At 51.9% G+C, this 20,985-nt stretch overlaps 1 protein-coding gene across 2 annotated transcripts; it reads left to right on the top strand.

Annotated features, from left to right (window-relative positions):
- Positions 1-473: 473 nt before the first annotated feature.
- On the top strand, positions 474-20,742 carry LOC122375713 (histone acetyltransferase KAT6A-like). Of its 2 annotated transcripts, none has more exons than XM_043355211.1 (22): positions 474-642; positions 1,522-1,782; positions 3,586-3,882; positions 4,446-4,661; positions 5,121-5,296; positions 5,583-6,256; positions 6,692-6,798; positions 7,443-7,618; positions 8,013-8,145; positions 8,589-8,729; positions 9,060-9,183; positions 9,547-9,808; positions 10,279-10,417; positions 10,829-11,805; positions 12,224-12,332; positions 12,586-12,765; positions 13,110-13,235; positions 14,667-16,769; positions 17,251-17,455; positions 18,031-18,328; positions 19,010-19,170; positions 19,985-20,742. In XM_043355211.1, exons 1-22 carry the CDS (start codon positions 493-495, stop codon positions 20,065-20,067), a joined length of 7,098 nt encoding a protein of 2,365 aa, XP_043211146.1. In that variant the 5' UTR covers positions 474-492; the 3' UTR covers positions 20,068-20,742. The 2 variants fall into 2 exon arrangements, with proteins under 2 accessions (XP_043211146.1, XP_043211145.1); XM_043355210.1 differs by having other exon boundaries at positions 7,428-7,618.
- The last annotated feature ends 243 nt before the right edge of the window (positions 20,743-20,985 follow it).

Raw genomic sequence — 20,985 nt, 5'->3', positions numbered from 1 at the left:
CGCGGTACATGCTGGAGAACATCGCTTATCTCAGTCTTCCATCTCGTTCTGGATTATCCACATTTGCAAAACATATTTATTGCGATAACTCTTACACTTAAGGACTATCTAAATAACGTACTCTGAGCGAGAATTATCAAACTTCTAGGTGACGTCAGCAACACTAGGTAGGTACGCTTCCTGCCATGAGAAGCGATGTTTGAAGTTTGAAGAAGTTTGAATATTTAAGCTTTTATGTCATATTATTCACTTGCGTGGAATAGAAATAATTTATTCGCCACAGAAGGGGATATACATATGATTAAACTCGTGAGATTCTCGAAAGATTATAATAATCTGTGCCTGACGGTCCCGTGTGTCTCTTCTCCAGACAATGTGTCAGACAGTCTTTGAGTATCTGCCTGTGTCTGACAGTCCTGTGTGTCCGTTCCAGACAAGGTCTCAGAGTGCAGTGCTTATTTACCTGACTGTCTCTGTCTCCTTTTCCAGACAATGTCTCAGATGGAGGGCGGCGGCACCCTGGAGGAGTGGGTTCAGTGGCTGGCGGAGGCCATCACAAAAATCAAATACCAAAAACAGAGGCCCAGCGAGGACCGCATCTGCAACGCAGTGAGACATCTGCATAGCTGTAATAATGATCAGGTATGTAACATCTGCATAGCTGTAACAATGAATAGGAGGTATGTAACATCTGCATAGCTGTAACAATGAACAGGTATGTTAGCAACACAGATGTTACAAAAATATGAACAGGTATGTGAGCAACACAGCTGTAACAAATATGAACAGGTATGTGAGCAACACAGCTGTTACAAATATGAACAGGTATGTGAACAGCACAGCTGCAACAATGAACAGCTGTGTGAACAGCACGCATAGCTCACACGTTGACGCCATTTTCGTTCAGGCTTGGCTCACTCGGTGTGATTCAGCAAGGCTCGGTGACTGGTATTGATGAGACAGACACGGTGGGTTGTCTGTACACGAAGCACCCGCTGGAACTTTTATTTTCGGTAAACCTGCCTGTCTTTGGAACGACTGACGGCAGTGTCGGATCGCCCGGCTAGATAAACGCGCTCCAGTATGCTTGCAGTTGATCAATTTTAGAGGTCCACTCCGATATGAATCAATGGGTCGAGTATTTTAACGCCGGAACATAATATTCTTATGTGTGATGCTGGTAATCTGAAGGCAAAAGTAAACGTCAGCCATTACTTAGGCTCTGTAAAACCGGATTTTAATACTGAGTCGGTGCCCACCGACTCTGACTCTGGCCATTGTTCTGTTTCACCCTGCCTGGACCAGCTGATCGAACATGCATCGTTCCGCGCCACTACAGTCGCGCCGGTGAGCTATACGCCAGTGCCGCTCGGACGATACTGAGCCTCCCTCCCCCCGGCCGCCCGGCCGCTCGGCCGCTCGGCCCGGCCGGTCAAGGTCACGCGAGGTCACGGTCACGTCAGTGCGTGCGCGTGGCCCGGGACACAACAGCCGCTAACCAACCCTCCTCGCTCCACACAGGTGCTCTCCAATCTGGAGCGAGCCATTCAAGGCGGCTACATCCAGCGCGTCTACAACAAGAACGTCGTGTCGTATAAGGTGCCGAACGTTCCGCCGAGACCGACAAGAGTAGTCATCAGCAAGGGCACCGACCTTACCAAGATCATCGTGAAGAGCGTCAAGGATCTGGTGGAAGCGACGGTGAAGGATATTGAGGAGTACATCCTGCAAGCGCATAATATTGAAGTGACGGAAGGTGCTGATCTCAATACGACACTCAAGGTAAGCGCAAATGGATATAATTGGGGACGGGGCTAGGAGATCGAAAATGAGCATTTAGCTGTTTAGGAAATAAATTAAATAGGAAAAAGCTAGTAGACTTGATGGGAAGTATTGATTTGTCTATGACTCGATGACAATTGACATCTTATTTTTTTTGTTATTGTTGCTTCAATGCGCCTGAAGGATAAGCTCTGAATCTTACCTCAGTAGGCGGAACTATGGTCATGAGTACCCAAATATAGGAACGTTCCCATTTTTGGGAACGGAGTTCCCAAATATGGGAACGGGCGTTCCCATTTATGGGAACGGAGGGTAATTTTTCGGCCGTTCGCCCACTAAAACTCATTAGTGCATCACGTCTCAAAAAAGTGCACGCTAATTTAAGTATCTACTAAGTCTCTATAAAATTATCTTTAATCTGACCGTTGCACAAGGAAATTGACCGTCGAATGATATTTTTAATGATTTTTTGAAATGACGGAATGGTGAAAACATGGGTTACACTACATTTAACTTGCAATTTTAAGGAAAATGAAGCGTTTTTTTACATTTTGAGGTCAAGTATAATAATTTTCGCCTGGTTATGAAGTTTCATACTAGCGACACCAGATGCTGACATATGCAAGCGAACACGCGGACAGTCCGGGGGTAATATGGTGACATTTGGTGTCGGGGCGCACGACCGCATGGAACGTCAGTGATTTTACCGAACTACTGTTGTAAACTCAGTTTCAGTGGTTTAAAATTTTTCAGCTGTATTATATCATCCCAGATAGACATATTTTATTTGGATGCTAGCTGTTTAGAGTTGTTTTATAAGGAGCGTCATGAGCGTGGTTTTTGTCTTCCGTGTTTCTAAGCGTGATCGTTTTGGGGGAATTTCTCTTATATAGGTCGCTCTGTGTGGCTTATTTATAATTTTTATGCTGATTTCGATCATTCCTCGTGCCCATCCTACCAGGCCTTTTGCCACTTACACTCATCAAGAAAGGAAAAAACTAGATTTTCATTGGGACTAGGTGTTTTGAGGGTGTAACATTCAGCGTTCCCATTTTTGGATACTTCCTTGTGCTCGTCAACTATCGGTGATAAACAGACAGGTGCTTGACATGTCTCCATTCTCGGTGCGGACGGTGGATATAGGTATGGAAGACCTTGTTGAACATCGCTGAGCGTTGTGAATTACGTAATCCTGCAGAGGGGGGCGTGCCCGCTGCGAGATCGACGGGAATAAAAGCGCAGAAGACCGGGCGAAACATGCGACGGTCTTGCCGGAAAGGTCATCTGATGATTGTTGCGTTAACAATAATTTGCGGCGTTGGACGTGATGCTTGTTAATGAAAAGAGCCCCTGAAAGGCGTCGGTGAAATCGTTCCCAATTTTGGGTACGCCGTTCCCATAATAAGGAACGCTTGCAGCGCCAGTGTACGAGAGCGTTCCTAAATTTGGGCTCGCGGCCCGGATGATGGACTGCTTTAGAAATAGGGGAACGATTTGAAACTACGATGGGCCTTACAATATCAAACTCTTTCCCAACAATATTGAGACAAATATCAGGTGGTTCACGATCTTTTTATATTTTTTGGACGTCATTTAACGGTTCTTTTTCTTGTTTTAAATAATGCCTACATGGCGTTCCCATATTTGGGTTTCTCGTTCCCAAATATGGGAACGAAAATGCGTTCCCGAAATGGGTACGCTTGACCATAGTTCCGCCTACTGACCTGTAATTTGTGTATTTATATTCTACTTCAACTGTCCGCTAATCTGACCTTATGTTTCTATTCTATTCTCCACCGCCAGGTATCTCTACGGCGCGCCATCGCCAACGGGCACGTCCTCCAGGAGAGCGGCCCGGGCGGCGACCTCTACCGGCTGCCACAGGAGTCGCTGGCAGTGGCCGCCCTACTTCACCCCCCAGAGCACCGGCCCAGTCGCGCCAAACCGCGGCACCCGCCCACCACGCCTGTGTCAGGACCTGCGGTAGCGGCGGCGGCGGCGACTACCGCTACGCCGGTGGCTACTGCGGCGGCGGGGGTGACCACGCCCAAGAAGAGGCGCGCGGAGCGGGCTGAGACGCCCGTCACACCGCCCAAACAGGTGCGAGAGGGGAGGGAAAGGGAGAGAGGGGGCGCCGATAAGCTGGTCATCATGCAGTGAATGAAAGTGAGAGGCGGCACTATTGAAGCGTACCCCCTAAAGATTCAAAAATTAAGGCTGCTTGAGCAGCTCTCGAAGAAGACGTTGAGGTCTATGTTGTACAGTTGTAGCCTATTTCTTTTTTAAATCACATGTTCTTCTGCGTCATTTTGATTTATTTTGGATCAATCTTGTATGTCTACTCATGTTTAAAGGCAGGCCAAGTCTTAGGTTTGGCAGTCTGGCTGGGAGTGATGAGTGCGTCGGGTGCGCCCATTGTGGAAGCAGAGCGGACAATGGTACGGTGCATTAGGCTTCCGTAGACAGTACGTGTTGCTTTTTATAGTGAATCTCTGTGAAGTATATCAGATTACGGCTGTCCCTCAAATGACAGCAATACCAGGCATTATTTGCCACAATTGGTTCATAACTTGTATGACACACAGCCTTTGACACCAAGCTGCTTTAGTGGTCCATCTCCTGTGTGTCTCTCTTTAGCCTGACCCCTTCTCCCTTCCCGACAGGCTCCCTCACACATGAACGTCTGCACCGAGTGTCTGGGCACGGCCAGTCGGAGTCCGTCGGGCGGCTCCGAGCCGTTCGTCCACTGTGGACGCTGCCGGGCGGCCGCCCACCCCGGCTGCCTGAGGCCGGCGGCGAGGGCGCTGTACACACGCACTCAGCGCTGGACGTGTGACGAGTGTCAGAGCTGTGAGCTGTGCCAGCAGCCAGCCGATCAGGTGAGGGTGGGGGTTAGGAGTGAGAACAGGATGGAGAGTTCAGGGTGAGAGATGTGAGGATTGGGCTGAATGAGGGATGAGAGGTGGGGACGGGTTTAAGGGTAAGTTGGCTTTTTTGACGGTGAAAGACTCTTGTATGATTGGTGATGATATCCTTAGTATGGGCGCCCAAAATAATAAGTCATCCAGTTAGGCCAGTTGACGGGTAGGCTGGTAATGACTGAGTTGGCAGGCGTGTGAGATGGTGCTGAGTTGCGGTAGCAGCTCGATGCATTGTATTCCCGGTGCTGAACTGAATCAACATACAGAATTGGCTAGAACTGAGGTGATATTCCTTTCCTCTCCCATCCCCCCTTACTGACAGTCTCGAAGGCCGGGTCCGTCCGAAGCCTTCCCCATGTGCGTTAAGTACAACTATCTTGCCTCTCTGACCGTAATTATCTTTCTCGTTCTCCGTAGCCGGAGCTGGTGGCCAGCTGCAGTCAGTGCTGGCGGGTCTACCACCGCGTCTGTGTGGAGGGCCGTACCCCTGCCGGTTGGCTGTGTCCCATCTGCCGCCATCCGTCCGCCGTGTCACCCGGTGGGACGTTCACCGGTGTGACCAGGAAACGGGCCCGGTCCACCAGCGGCGGCAGGTGAGTTGTGCGGTTGTCAGACAGATTGAACTTGTTTAAGAAAAAATGTAGGACCGAATGGGATAATGGGCTATTCAATTTATGAGCCGATGACTTGAGTGTGCTGTCTTCTTTAGTGGTTACCAGAAAGTTTTGGCACCGCTTTCAAATGCTTACTCTCATTCTACTGCCCCCCCCCCCCCCCACACACACACTCAAAAAAAAAAATCCAAACCCGGCTGGTGTGGGTGAATCTATTGCCGTTTGTGGCTATGTTTGAGCTCTTTTCCCGTGTCCGCCCCCACAGCCGACCGAGGAAGCGCGTGAAGCCTCCTCGTCGCCGCAGCAGCGTCGACTCGGGCGGTGACGAGGCCAGTTCCTCCGGCTCCTCCTCTGACGAGGACGAGAGGACGCCCGCCGCGCGCGGCCCTCAGCGCCGCCGTGAGGACTCTGCCGGCTCCAGTGACGGAGAGGAAGCGGGCGCTACCTCGGCCCGTCGCCGACCGGCGGGGTCTGTGACGGTTACCCTACCGCCGGCCGGAGCGGCCGCCCCGGGTGAGGAGCAGAGCTCGAGCGGTATGTCGTCAGCGAGTTCACGCAGCAGCGCGGCGGGCGCCGGAGGGCAGCTCCGGGGGTTATTTGACGGACTGAGTCATCTGTTCACAACGGGAGGAAGACGGGAAAGACCCGGCGGACGTCAGAGGCGACCCACTGGAGAGGCGGGGTCTGAGGGACGCAGACCCTCAGAGGGAGCCACCAGCCCCTGCGGCCGCTCGCCCAGCTGGGAGACAGGCTCTCCTGGCCCTGTCCCCCCTCCTCCCCCGCCCGCGCCGACTGTGGGTCACCCTCCGACGCCGGCTCGGCCCTTGTCTGTGTCGGTACCGGCCGGCAGTCCGCCGCCCGAGGGGGGAGCCGCTGCTGAGCTGAGCTCCCCGCCGCTGCCCGGAGAGCCGCACCTGCTCGTGGCGCCGACCGTGGATGGTAAGTGGAACGCGTGGTACAGGAAACTGCTGTCAGGGGCGCTACTGGTGTGGGCTATGCGAACGGTTGGGTCAGAACATCCCTCACTTGCTATTATGGTTGAAACTGGCCCAAAGTTAACAGACTACAGGACTGCGATAAATTTTCCCCGAGAAAATCATCTTGCCGTCATGGCCCTGGTTAGGGTTTTGCTCAATTTTGAACACACTTTTCCCACTCACTCGTGCAAGATAGCGAACACTGTCTCAATATTGAGTCCCTTCTTACTTTGACCTCAACCGTAGCTTTGCTGCTTAACCGCGATTCGCTGTTCGTACCTTTTGCATAACGCTTCGTTGTGTTTTCTTTATTGAACCGTCTCTCCGCGTCTTGTCTTCTCCGCAGGTGTCGTCGGCTTCTTGTCATTTCACCGTCGCCCCGTTTCCTCCTCCCCAGGTCGTCCGCCCAGTGAGGCGGCCCTGCGCTCCCAGGCCAAACTACCGCCCGGTGTCACCGAGAGGGATGTGCTCTGCTTCCGACGGGCCAAGGCTAAGGTCAACGAGGTCAGTATGGTCAACTGACCAATGCTGAGGTCAATGACCCGTCAGAGGGTCGGGAGAAGGGAGCACGGGGTGGCACAGCGAACAGCTAGAAAGAATGCGAATGATTGTTGTAGCATGTAGCGCTTTCAGTGTGTTAGGTGTTAGGGCTAGCCGGCATGCGTCACGCTGATTACTGTGGTGAATGATTTTAGTAACCGCGTCAGTGATGCCGGTAAAGGTATGGGTTTAATCAAATCAGGCTAAATGCGCAAAAAAAAAGTTTAACAATGAGAACGATTGATATGCTAAAATATAATGCAGACTTAAATCAGGCTAAAATGGATACTAACTGCTTACACTTTACACCACCTGCAGCACAGTTCACTGCTTACTAAAGTTTCATCGCTCATACACCTAATTGCACTTACGGTCACTTGGCGTTGAATGCAACTACGGCACCCTAACTTGGACTACATTAGCATCTGTGGCTTGTCTATGTTTAATCTCCAGCATTTCTGTGTAATCTGCTGCGTTAATCTTCCTGTTTCCTGCCTCTATCTGGCTGGCTGCTTGTCTGTCCGTCTCTCTGCATCTCAGCTGTCTGTATGCGTGTGTGTGTGTCTGACTTCTCGGCGCCCGACACGTGGCAGTGTTTTGGCGGGCAGGTCACTGGCGTCGTCACCCCCGGAGACTCGACACCCGGTCACCCACCACCACCGGCTCACCCCACGGCGAGCCACCCGACGGCGGCGGCGGCCGAGCGCTGGCCGGCGGCGATACAGTTTGGGAGACATCGGATCAGCACCTGGTACTCGGCGCCATACCCGCAGGAGTATGCCAGGTGAGCGAACTGCGGATGGGGGATGGAGGGTTGATGGTAGTTTGATGGATAGGCTGGTTTCAATGGTGATGTGTGTTGAGTGATGAGAGTTAAGGTAGGGGCTGAATGACAAGTTATATATGATGAATGAGTAAGTGGTGTAGATAGAGAGTCGGTCTTTGATTTTGTTATAACCGAACTACTTATGTCACTTTGGAGACAAGTGCAACAAAGCCGTGAAATGCCTATAAATCTAGCGCATGTCTAAATATTGTATTATGATCGTAGGTTCATAACGATAGATTTTCGATATCATTGGCTGCTAATAAGTTCAGACCGTTCACTCTCTTTTCCTGGTAGTTTGTGCGATTCTAGGACGTTATCTGACCAATATTTCCACCCCGCCCGCCCTCAGACTACCGAAGCTCTACCTGTGCGAGTTCTGTCTCAAGTACATGAAGTCGAACGGCTGCAGAAAGCGGCACGCCGGAAAGTGCGCCTGGCGACATCCGCCCGGAACGGAAATCTACCGGTCCGGGGGACTGTCGGTAAGTGCATTTGGCTTGACTGGACTTTGTTGTACGTCGTTCATTACAGTAATTCTGCCCCGTCAGAAAAAGTGTTATCTGTCCCGCGTAATGCCCCCCCCCCCCGTCCCCATGGACAGTAATTTAGTGTAATATTGTCTAGGTAGTTCGCTGACCCGCCGTCAAAACACTTGACCTATCGAAATCGATCAGGTTGAAGGGAGCGAGTGGTTAATGATGTCTGTGTCACACTCTTGCTGCTCTCAGTTTTCCATTGGACAAAAACGGCAGTATTTTTGTCACTGTGGTATTTTACGTCGCTTTCTGTACCCGGAGAAACAGATCTCACTGCAAAAACCCAAGCCCGTCAGCCCGTCTGTCCGCCTAGGTCTGCGCAGTGTGCATATGGTATAGCTTTAAGTGTAATTATAACCTGTCTGACCTGCCTCTTCCCCTTTCGTCAGGTGTTTGAGGTGGACGGTAACGTGAACCGCATCTACTGTCAGAACCTCTGTCTGCTGGCCAAACTGTTCCTCGACCACAAGACGCTCTACTATGATGTCGAGCCGTTCCTCTTCTACGTACTCACCAAAAACGACGAGAAGGTACGACGAACTGTGACTCTTGCTGTTTGTGTCTTCCTTTCTAGCTTCTTTCGTCGATATGCCGAGCTGTCGTTCTTGTCTTATTTATTTTTCGTCTTTTCATTTTATATTTTGTTCTTTCATTCGTTCGTTATCGTATTCTTTCTTACTCATGCACCATGGGTGCTTTACTGTTCTCAGCTTAATTTTTGTGGGAAATGAATTGTCTGGGTATTTTCCACTCACTCTCAAACTCCGTCGTACATGCTCCCTTTTCGCCTACTTTTGTAGTAGACCTGATTTTGTGCGCTATTTTGGCCAATATCTGACAATTTCTGTCTGTCCTCACAGGGCTGCCACCTGGTCGGGTACTTTTCCAAAGAGAAGCACTGCTCGCAAAAGTACAACGTGTCGTGCATCATGACGATGCCTCACTACCAGCGACAGGGCTTCGGAAGGTTCCTAATCGACTTCAGTAAGTAACCGGGGGCAGTGAATATGGTGTCTTTCGATAGAGTAGGACAGTCTTCCTGCTTCCTCGTCTACCCATTGAGTCTGTTACGGCAGTTGTTAGCTTTGTAAGGTGATTGATAAATGGGAGTGATTAAACAGAGACTAGGAAAATTATAGCCTGTTGTTCGGATGCAGGCGTGACTCCGCCATTATGCGGAATACTTGCCGAAACTGTCGCTTTTTCGACAGACTTTGGCCCTCCTACCGTGTAACCGTATCCTTAGGTGTGCCATATCACCACCAAGTCACCTTCTGGTCCGTATGATTGTCTTACTTCTTAGGATACCTGTTTGATTTGTACATAACTCCCCCCCCCCTCCGTCAGGTTACCTGCTGTCGCGCGCCGAGGGCCAGCCGGGCACTCCGGAGAAGCCTCTCTCGGACCTGGGCCGGGTCTCCTACCACGCGTACTGGCGCTCCGTGGTGCTCGACTATCTCTACAAGCACCGCCCGGGCGGGGGCAGCAGCCCGCAGCGGCAGAAACGGCCCCTGGTGTCTGAACTGATGCATCAGACTGGAGTGCATCCGCAGGATATACTGACGGCGCTGCATCTGCTGCATATGGTGCGCAAGACGCCCGACGGCAGGTACGTATGGATGCGAAGAATGCTAGCCCGGTGTCAAGGCGGCAGCTGTTTGGGTGGTAAGACTCCAGTGCCCAGTGTTTTCCAGTGACGATTTTTATGTATGTTTCTGTTATCCGAGTAGGGGTGTTTCGAATGGTCTCAGCGATGTTCTCATTGAGATGGTGTGCGGTAGACGGAATTTGCGAGTGTTGGTGTTAGCAGAAATTACTGCTCAAAACTGTAATTATTAGATCGTCACCGGTAGCTCAGCTCGGACGCCACTAGTTTTGGCGATGTAGTTCATGAGTGCCAAAATTATCAACAGCTACTGATAACCCAGAAAAGAGTTGTTCATTTGAGGTGAACATCCTGTTAATTTAGATGTGAATGGCCGATACACGTTTTTTTCTGGTTCAGTTTTTGCATCTTTTAGTTGGCAAACAATATGCTATGTCTGATTGGTTAATGTATTTCTCTCCGTTCTCCATCAGGTGCGTGCTGTGTATCGACTGGCCGACCGTAGAGGCTCACGGCCGCCGGGTGGCAGCCAGCGCCACCCGACTGACGCTGGATCCGGACGCACTGCGGTGGACGCCGCTGCTCTCCGGGCACGGACACCGCAGCCATCAGGTGAGGACAACACTACACGGCTGGCTGTTAGACACTGTCCTGCGACAGGACCCTGTAGCTGATTCAGTGAGAAGGTACTTGGTTAAATGGGGGTACTTGTAAAAGGTGAAAGGGGTTATTAAGTAACGCGCCTGATTGATTTACTGCGAAGGAGATTAGATGGAGTAGAAATGAAGCAAGGAAAAGGATGACATTAAAATACGTTACCATTGGTAGAAAGGGAACAAAAGGGAAGATCGATTTGAATACATGAACATTTTACCGTGGAGAAGGAGATAAATATATTTAATTTGATAAATATATTTGCTATCTGTTGTGTTTTTAATAAAGACCCAAAGGGTGGGTTACGTAACAAATGACCAAATGACTAAAATGACTGACTGACTGAACGTCTCTTCCTCCCTCCCGCAGGACGGCGACTCGTCGGAGGCCGAATCCCGGCACTCGGTCAGCCCTCTCAAACTGCGCCGGCCCGAGCGTCCTCCGTCACCGCAGTACGCCCCCGCGGCGCCCGCACAGCCGGCGCCGCCGTCACCGCCCTTACAGCGACCGCTGAGCAGACCCCGCCAGGCTAAACTACATGAGCTGATGGCGTTTCGTATGTCTCAGTCGGATGGGAGAGCGAAAAGGCCGAGAGAGAGTGAGGATGAGTCGGGAGGTGAGAGTGGGGAGGAGGAACAGAAGAGGGAGAAGGAGAATAAGGCAGAGGCGAAGACAAAGACGGAGAGGTCAAAGGCGGACGCAGTTGGGAAAGCTGAGAAAGCTAAGGACGTAGGAACGAAGGCTGAAGCAAGAGGCAAGAGTGGAGTTTCAGCAAAGAATGAGTCAAGAACGAAAGCTGACAAGGCTGATGGGAGAGCCAAGGCTGAGCCCAGGGCCAAGTCAGCTGGAACTAAGCCTGAGCCGAGAGCTAAGGCGGAGCCAAGAGCCAAAGCTGATACAAAAACGCATTCGGAGTCGCGAGCGGAGACAAAACGGAAATCAGAACTGAAAACTAAGTCTGGGAAGGCGAAGTCGTCGCGAACTGGCTCGGAAACCAAAGCTAGCATTGAGACGAAATCCAAACCAGAAGTGCGGACAAAGTCAGACGCCAAGTCCAAGTCTGAATCAAAACTCAAGCACCACTCCAAATCCAAATCAGACTCTAAATCCAAACTCGACTCGGCCCGAACCCCACGGACGCACCGGCGGGTGTCTCGGGACAGTGAGTCTCGTGTGCGTGACTCATCTGAGTCCGACTCGGACTCTGAACGGGAGGAGCCGAAGGCCAGGCGGGCGGGTCGTCCGCGAATTCGTCGCTCTGCCGATCGGACTCCTGCCTCGGGTCAGGCAAAGGGTACCAGAGGGGCCGGCCGGGGTCGACGCGGTACACCCACCAGCAGCACGCGGTGAGTCTGGGGTTACGTGCTACTCAGTTTGTCTTGGGGTGGCTCTGACCCGCGGCAATCTGACAAGGTATACTCCTTTGTCTGTCTGCCAGTTCGTGTCTGATTGACTCTGTGATGCCCTTTATTCTTCTCTAAACTTATGTGACAATTGCTTTATTCAGTGTGCGAAATGTTTACTGATGAATGTTAAACTGCTTAGTGGATACTAAACAAATATATCACCTTTGGTATCATATAAAGTAGTTGTCCAGTATATTTTTGGATAAGATTGGATGACTTTCGTCATATCAATTTCCACCCGCTCTTTGCTATTGATTTGTCTCCTCGACTCTATTTCACATAATCTGCGTACGAGCTACTTGCATTCAATGTCTCGCCTGGCCCCCGCGCCCTGACCGCTTCTGTGTTCGTGTCACAGCTCTGTGACGCCGGTGGCGGCCGCGTCCGGCCGGAGGAGACGCCGCACCGTCTCCCAGCAGAGACTCGACGGAGACGGGGAGACGGAGATCAACGGATCACCGGCTCGGGTAAGTTATAATAGAATGGTAGACAGGATAACGTTGTTCGGGGTCCTCAAATTCTCTATTGAGACCGCATTTACTCATACTTCATCGTAAACACTCACCGGCATAGGAAATATTACGTGCGGCAATGAACAACTCAGTGCGGGAGGTCACCGTTAAAGCTTACCTTGTCTGTGATCTACTCTTCTGCTGTGTATCTGGTTGTGCCAGTCTGGTGTTTCTTGTCTGTGAAGTTGACTGTGGCTGTCGTCTCCAGGCTCGCTCGCCGGAGCCGGAGCCGCCGGCCGCGTCCGCCAAGCCGGAGCCCCCCGCCGCCCCGAACGCCGAGACTGAGGCACCCCCGGTGAAGAAGAAGCGCGGCTGGCCCAAGGGAGTGCCGCGCGGTACCTCGTTCAGGAAGTGGGGAAGGCAGAAACAGGGACGGCCACGCCTGGCTGTAAGTGATTAATGATGCTTGACTTGCCTGTTTTGCTGAAAATGTCATGCTAACCAGACGTAACGATCATTCTAAAGTGTATTGCCCCATCCGGAGTACGGTATTTTAGTATGTTAAATATCAGCCGATTTCTTAAGTATTTATTTGTTTTGCTCCAGTCACCAAAAATCTGCATACTCTGCATGTTCAACGGAATAAAACAGCTGCTTTCATTGCCCCGCCGAATATTTGTTTAGCGAGTCCCAATCACGCTTATTTCATGGTTCTGACTCTCCCCAGTGACTGATTACTGAGTGTTGTCATTTTCAGTATATGCTGACTGGGATGTTGTGTCTCATTTTCAGAAGAAGCAAAAGCAGACAGTGGGAGCGGCCAAGAAGGCAGAGAAGGAAAAGGAGAAAGAAAAGGAAAAGGAGAAGGCGGCGTCGCGTGCCGGGACGGAGCCACCGGCCGCCGGCGGACGGACGCAGGTCAGTAGCTGAGATCAGCGAGAGGTTGACTCTCTGGGGCAGAGCGTGCGCCGGGACCGAGCCATAGGGGTGGAGAACCAGGGGAGGTGGTTGATTCTCCGCGGAATCGTTGGGAGAGTGGTTGTTAGTTTGGGGAGAAATGAGCTGGGGAGAAACGAGCTTTGGAGTTGGGAAAGCAATATCTAGTGGGGCTCACCTTGAAAGATGACCGCGGAGGAAAATGACGAATATTTACTGAGGCATATGTATTCACTCGCGCGTTCATACACGAGCTGCCCTGTTAACACTTACGAACCTTGTCCGTGTAGTTGTAGACTAGGGTGACCCGCGTGCTCCGCAACGCGAAAAGGGATATTTTCGATCGGCGGGTGTTTGTTTTTTTCTTGTGTCGGTTGGGTTATCTATCCATTTCGGTCGATTGCTTTTTGACGGCTAAACGTTTTGGTTTGTGGAAAAAATATCCACCGCATCGAGGTGCCCGTGTCTGATAAGCATGCTTTCCACTTCAGAATCTGTCAAATGTGCTTTATAATTTAGGCGCGTAGTTTTATGACAAATTAAAGGCGTAGATAATTTTCACTAAAAATCGTTTTGCAGAGTTTTGAAACATTTATATTTTTAAGAATACTGTTGCTTGTCATGCAAACGTGATGATTGGATCTTGGAGAGAATTGAATGCTCTTTCCAATGATAGCATTTTCAATTGTCAAACGTATCAGGTTAAGCAGCAAAATCTGTGTAATTATTTAGTGGCACATTTTGGACAAATACCATTTAATTCAGCGAATTTTTCCACATTGTTTTTTATCAATTAGCTTTTCACAATTTTTCCATGAGAGACGGTACATTTTTATTGCTAATAGGCGCTGTTTCAACTCATTCCGTCTGACGATCACCTGAAATAATATAAATTCCAAAATCCGTCCAAAACGTCCATTTTTCAAAAGAAAGTGTCCTCCCCGGTGCACGTGGCGCGTGCCAACCCCTGCATCGCACACCATTCGATAGCCCGTTCGATTCTCTACACGATGCTGTTTTCCCCGTACCGGTCGGGCCCACGGTTACCGAGATATTGCACCGGGACCGGACCCGTGTCGGGCAAATTTGGCTGTTTTCGCCCGTTTTTGCCAGCCGATTAATACATGTAAAGTCTATGACGCGAATTTGCACTTTTTGGGCACGCGCCACGCGCTCGCTATCGATCCGATCGAGCTGAGACCCATCAAAGGCACGTTGTCCATCCTTGTTCTATGAGTTGCGCAAACTTCAGCGCGGTAGGTGCAACGGTGTGGCCTGTAACCCGCGCTACGTAGCACCATGTCGCGACCTCGGTTACAGACAGAAACTACGTCACCACAAATAGTAATATATGTAGATTGTTTGTAAGCATTCCGGTACCAGTGTTTGACCGAGCTGTGCGCCCTGTTTCAGGACGGTGAGACCGCTGCTGAGCGGAGAGCCGCACGTGCAGCCGCCCGCCGGGAGCCGGATCCGGATCCGGAGCCGAAATCCGAGCCTGAACCGGACACCAAGCCGGATCCGGGGGCAGAGACTGAATCCGAACCGAAATCCGAACCAGTTCCGGAGCCAAAGACAAAGACGAAATCCAAGGCGAAGCCTGACCCGGAGCCGGAGCCGGAAATGAAGGAGGAATCCGAGCCTGAAGCAGAAGCGGAAGCAGACCCGGAGCCGGAGGTTCTTCGGGATGAGCCGGAGGCGGCACAGGACGAATGCAACGTCAGCAACTCGAGTGAAGAGAGCAACACATCAGTAGCTGCGGAGCCGGCCGGCGGGACTCCAGTGTCTGAACCAGAGTCTGAGCAGAGAGAGGATCGGACTGAACTATCGGAGACGGTTGGTGCGGGTCCTGATAGCGAGGAACGGCCCGAGGCTAGTCCGAAGGAGGTTGAGAGGGAGGGAAGCTGCCCCAAGGCTGAGGAGCCGCGACCGTCCAGCCGCACTGGGTCCTCACCGGCTGAGAAAGAAGCTGTGGAGACCAACGGCTTGGACAGCTCCCGGGCGGAATCAGGCAGTGAGGCAGCAAAGGAGGAGCGTCAGACCGACGGACCGACTGACGTGTCGAACCGACAGCCGTCTCCGTCAATACAGACAGAGAAGTCACGAGACAGCCAGTCTCCACAGAGTCGGGAGGAAAAGAAGGTGGAATCCAGTCCAGTTGGTACGCCCAGCCAGCCGGAGGCTAGCCCGGTAGAGAACAACCACAAGTCGGCGGCTAGTCCTAGCGAGGAGACGGTACAAAAACCTGCGACAAGTCCTAAGGAAGAGGCAGCTAGCAAGCCAGCATCGCCAAGCCTTAAGCAAGAGGAAGCCAGCCAGCTGACTTCCAGTCCCAAGCAGGAGGCAATTAACAAGCCAATGCCCAGTCCCAAGCAAGAAGAAACTCAGAAGCCAGTGGCCAGTCCTAACAGGCAGCTAATGATTCAGCAAGCACCCAGCCCTAGACAGGAAGCAGCGAATAAGCCGGTGACTAGTCCTAGCCAAGCACAACCAGCGCCCCAGCCAGCGCCTAGCAAAAGACAGGAGCCAGCAAAGAAGCAAGAGACGAGCCCCAGCCAGCAGCCGACGAATCAACCGGCGCCTAGCCCTAAGCAGGAACCGGCGCATAAGGTGCCTAGTCCCAACCATCAGCCGACGCCTAGTCCTAGGCAGGAGGCAGCTTGCAAAACGGCGCCAAGCCCTAGGCAGGAGGTGGTACAGAAGACGGCGCCCAGCCCTAGCCAGCCACAGCCGACACATCAGCCTGTGCCTAGCCCTAGCCACCATCCAGTGCCTAGTCCGGCAGCAATGCACCAGCCGGTCCCCAGTCCAAGCCATCAGCCTGCTCCCAGTCCCAGCCAACAGCCAATGCACCAGCCAGTGCCCAGTCCGAGTCACCGTCCGGCGCCCAGCCCTAGCCAACTACTGACGTATCATCCGACCCCCAGTCCTAGCCAGCAAATGGCTCACCATCCGGCCCCAAGTCCTAGTCATGTCTCACATCAGCCAGCGCCTAGCCCCAACCACCAGCCTCCCCACCATCCTACGCCCAGTCCCAGCCAACAGTCCACGCCGCAGCCAACTCCGCAGCCGGCGCCCAGCCCTAGCCACCAGCCAAGCCACCACCCGGCGCCCAGCCCCAGCCAGCAGCTGGTGCACCACCCGGCGCCCAGCCCGGGTCATGTGCCCCACCAGCTGGCACCGAGTCCCGGCCAGCAGCCGGCGCCCCAGCTGGCGCCCAGCCCCGGGCACCTACAGCAGCAGGTGCTGAGTCCTAGCCAGCACGCGCTGCATTCCCCAGCGGCTGCGGCACGGGGGCTGCAGGCGTCCCCGGGCCTGGCGCCGACTTCTGCTCAACAACAACAACAACAGCAACAACAACAGCAGCAGCAGCTACATCAGCAGCAGCAGCAGCAGCAGCGGGCGGCGGCCGTGGCGGTGTCGTCCGCTGCGGCGCACGTCCAGTCGTACTACCCGCAGTATGGGTACAATCAGCAGCTGCTGGCCGCTCCGCAACACGGCTGGCTGGCCGCACAGGTAAGAATGAGTCCCAGTGTCTGACAGGCTGTTTTCCCTTTCTTTTCTTCTCTTTTTCGTTCATTTTTCTTTCTCGCTGTCTTTCGGTCTTCCTTTTTTCTTCTTTCATTTATTTCATGCTTGTTTTTTTCGATTTGCCTGTCTCTTTCTCCCTCAGTTTTTCTCTTTCACTTCGCTTCCCTCCCTCACAATCATTTTGTTCGTTGTTATTCTATCATTCCGCTTTTGTTTTTATTGACCGTATTTATGTCTTGGCAGACCGAGTGTTGTGTCTATCGACCTACAGAGTACCCTGGCCAAGTACCCTCTCTCTTGAGAGTTCCTGCTTTATTTTTTATATGATACTATGATTGGTTTCTCTCCGTGGCAGTTTCTGTTCCTCTAAGAGCAGTTATATTTCTACCGCTCTGCCTTTTTTTGTATTTCATGTACTACCCATGTTTTCCTTCCCTCGTCTCTAACCACCCCTATCCACCCCCAGGGCGGCCACGGCGGCGCGGCACCGGCCGGCTACAGCCACCGTCTCCAGCACACCGGAGGGTGTTACTACGGGGGAGGGGGCGGCGGCGGGGGCGCGGCGGCCGCCGCAGCCGGCGCCACCGCCGCAGCAGCCGCCGCCGCCGCCAGCTCGTGTAGCATCACCAAACTGCAGCAGCTTACCAATACCATCATGGATATAGCGCCCGGTGAGTAGCGTGCTTGGGGTAGATTGATACTGGGTGACATAAAACGGGACGAAATACCACGTGAAATGTTTTTTCAGAGGCTATTGCGTTTTGTGAACATTCATTAGCTACATAAATTTTGGCGACCAATGTGTTTTTCGTACCATCTCACCGTAGCATATTTCCGTCTGTGATCGAGCTTCAGACTAACTGATAAGAGACACTGCTGGCCAGTGTTATCTGCGATAGAGGCGTCTACGAGTGTGCTATCTAATCGAGTTTGTTTGATAGTCGATAAGTACTCTGCGTTTTCAGCGACGAGTGACCGAACTGCGTGTAAAGTAAATGTCCACTGAGGTGGGCTGGCAAATGTCCATACCGTTAACATTTAGGCTGAGTGCCCCTTCCAACGGTGGACACCTATCTTTGCGCAGGTATCATGACCATATTGTAACCAATGAGGTCTATTTGAGGTGCACAGCTCAGTTATAGCTAGAAGCAGGCTTTACTTTTCCCTGTGGACTGCAGAGAATGTTCGCACTGTCCACTGATCCACCCTAGTCCATCATCTGACCTCGCTCGTCTGTTCTCCGCAGGTAACACCACCACTCCCCCGCCCGCCACGCCGCCTCCCGCCTCGGTGGGCAGCCACAGTATGACTCCACCCCCTCCGCCGCCAAGACACGCCCACCTAGCCGCCTACTACGGCGCTAAACAACCCTCTGGTCACGAGCGACGGCGGCAGGCTCGCTCCTCTGGCTCAGGCGCGGCTCCGCCGGCTGCTGCTGCCCCGCCCCCGCAGCCGCCGCCGCCGCCACCGCCGGCCGCCGCGCCCGCCATGCCGCCAGCAGCTATGATGCCGTACCTGTCGCATCATCAGAATGGCTACCACAGGTGAGATAGAGTAACTAGAGAGATAGAAGAGCTTGAATGGTAATCTGTGGGTGGTTGTGTGGCCTATATCGAGGAATCGTATTGAGGCCTGTTAGAAGCTAGGGGAATGTTAAGTATCCTATATAACTGGGGTCTGTCTAGTGTCTCTTTATGAAATGTTGACCGCTGCTTTAAATGTTTTTTTTCTGAAGAAATAGTGCCAAACAATATAAGATTTGCTTTTTGTTGCATTTTCAATTAATTATCGAGGAAAAGGTCATTTGAAATTCTAACTACATATGTTTTTTTTCTGTCAGAGTTAAGCTTGCCAGTGAGCTGTTTGCTAAAATATTTAATATCCTCTCCACACAACCGTATTTATATAGTGTCAGAGCATATTCTCTGCCACCGGTCCAAGTTTGATATGTTCGTCATAACATAATATCGTCTGCTCTATGTTTGTTTGTCTGTGTTTGTCTGTTTGTCACCTCCACCAACCCCTGGTTATCTGTCTGTCTTTCAGGATGTCACCTCAGCAGATGGCCCCGCACATGGCGGACACTGACTTTTCTGATTGTCTGTGTGTCTGTACCTGACCTCTATCTATCTGTGTCTGTCCCTCAGGATGTCGCCGCAGCAGACGGCCCCATGACCGGCGGTTTGGTCACCACTAACTCCTGTATATCTATCTGTCTTTCTCAGGATGTCGCCGCAGCAAATGGCCCCGTACATGGCGGGTGGTTTCATGGGTGGTGGTATGATGGGCCATATGATGGCGGCCGGCCACCAGGGTCAGTACGGTACCCCGCACCCCCATCACCCGGCCGCTGCCGCCGCCCAACAGGAGGCCGCTCTGCAGAGAGGTGAGGACTGAAGAGGGGTAGAGGGGGTGGGTGGAGGAGATGGGATATGCGGGACAAGATATATGGGATAAATGGGGCAGATATTGGGATGAATGGGATGGAATGGGACAAACGGGACGGGGTAGATTGAGGGGAGGAAAAGATCGGGAGAGATGAGGTGGGATAGATGGGGTGGATGGGATAGAATGGACGAGATAATGGGAAAGATGGGATGTGACGGGAGACATGGGGTAGTCGGGACGGGATAGATGGGACGGAATTAGGGACGAGGGTCAGGTTTAGGACGAGTTAGTACTAATCGACTATCGTTGAGGTTACATGATGGGCAATGGGCATGGCATATGTTGATGGCTGTCGTCCCAACGGCAGTTTGTCCGCATGTGTCTGTTTGTTGGTAGGATATTATCAGCTCACCAACCATTTGACTGCTGCTATAGTCTGTTCCATATCAACTTTGCAGTCGGAGTTTCTTCGGCAGATCGCTCCTCCGCTCAAGAATTTTCGTCTTAAAATGTAATTTTCGTCTTAAAATGTAAGAGCTGTATATACAGAAATCACGCACTGCTTTCAGCAGGGCACTTCGGCTGCAAACTTGAAACGGAACAGAGTATAGCTATCTGGATTTATGTATGTCAACGTTATGTATTACCTTACGATCTAAAATATCAGACACTACAACTATTTAACCCTAGCAAAGCCAGCATATGACATTGTTACCGCAAACTGACTGACTGACCTACACTAGCACTATAAATGAAGAAGACCTTACTCTAGCACAGGGTATCCTAACGAGTCTGTATGTCTGTGTTTTCAGCGGGTCACCATCAGGGTAACATGTACCCGTACGGCTACGGTCTGGTACAGCAGCTAAACGGAGCCGGGGCTATGCGACGGTGACGGGACGCCCCGCCCCCGCCCCCGCCCCCGCCCCCGCCTCGGCCGAACCCCAAACGGCCGCCATTGTGATATAGACGCCGAGTTATGCAAACGGAGCGCAAAGGAACGATGTGGAACGTCCGGTCCGGAACGAAAACGTGCCTGGGACGTACCAGAACGAAAGGAAGTGCGGTGAAATAGGTGCCGTCCGGAACGAAACAAACCTACGAACGTACCTTACACCGGGACGGAATGGAAGAACAAAGAACGACATTGTGCCGAGAACGGAACGTAATGGAATAGTTCCTCGTTCTCGTACCGTACCGTTTAGTTTGTTGATTACGATAAGAAGCAGTATATGGAGCATAACTGTCCTTTCCGTGCCGGTCTATGAGTTGAGTTCCGTAGGTTCGTTTCTATAATGTACTCTGTGCAGTGCTGTCTGCTTGGTCGAGTTCCGTACGAAAGGATACGATGCGTTACGGCCCGTACGGTGTTATAAGGTGCATACGGCCCGTAGAATGCGTACGGTACGGTCCGTAGAGATCCCGTACGGTACGGCGCGTGTCTTGTTCTGCTGTGCACACGGTTGTGAGATGGATGGTTTGCTGTAGTGTGTTGTCTAGTAGGAAGACCAAGTAAACTCATGTACTTGTTGAACGATCACCTGGGCAATAAAATGTATCTCATGTCCGATATTGTGTTTGAATGAGGAGTCTTAGCTCGGTCTCGCTTTATTTGTGGAATAAGGAAAAACGCGGTCAGTGAGATGTCACTGAGGTGCAGTCCTCAGTGACATCTCAGTCCCTTGAAAGGGACTAGTCGATCATGGGCAGTCTCAGTGATTTAATACGACGAAACTTATTCGGTGTTTTCTAGGTGATCCCAGTAGCGATTATCCACTAATCGACCGTAATCGGAGAATACTGTGGGAGAAGA

The sequence above is a fragment of the Amphibalanus amphitrite genome, unplaced genomic scaffold (genome assembly GCF_019059575.1).
Source record: "Amphibalanus amphitrite isolate SeventyFive unplaced genomic scaffold, NRLGWU_Aamphi_draft 001901F_arrow, whole genome shotgun sequence".
Classification (NCBI taxonomy): domain Eukaryota; kingdom Metazoa; phylum Arthropoda; class Thecostraca; order Balanomorpha; family Balanidae; genus Amphibalanus; species Amphibalanus amphitrite.
The sequence above is the reverse complement of the archived record's forward strand: the minus strand, read 5'-3'. Positions and strand labels throughout refer to the sequence as shown.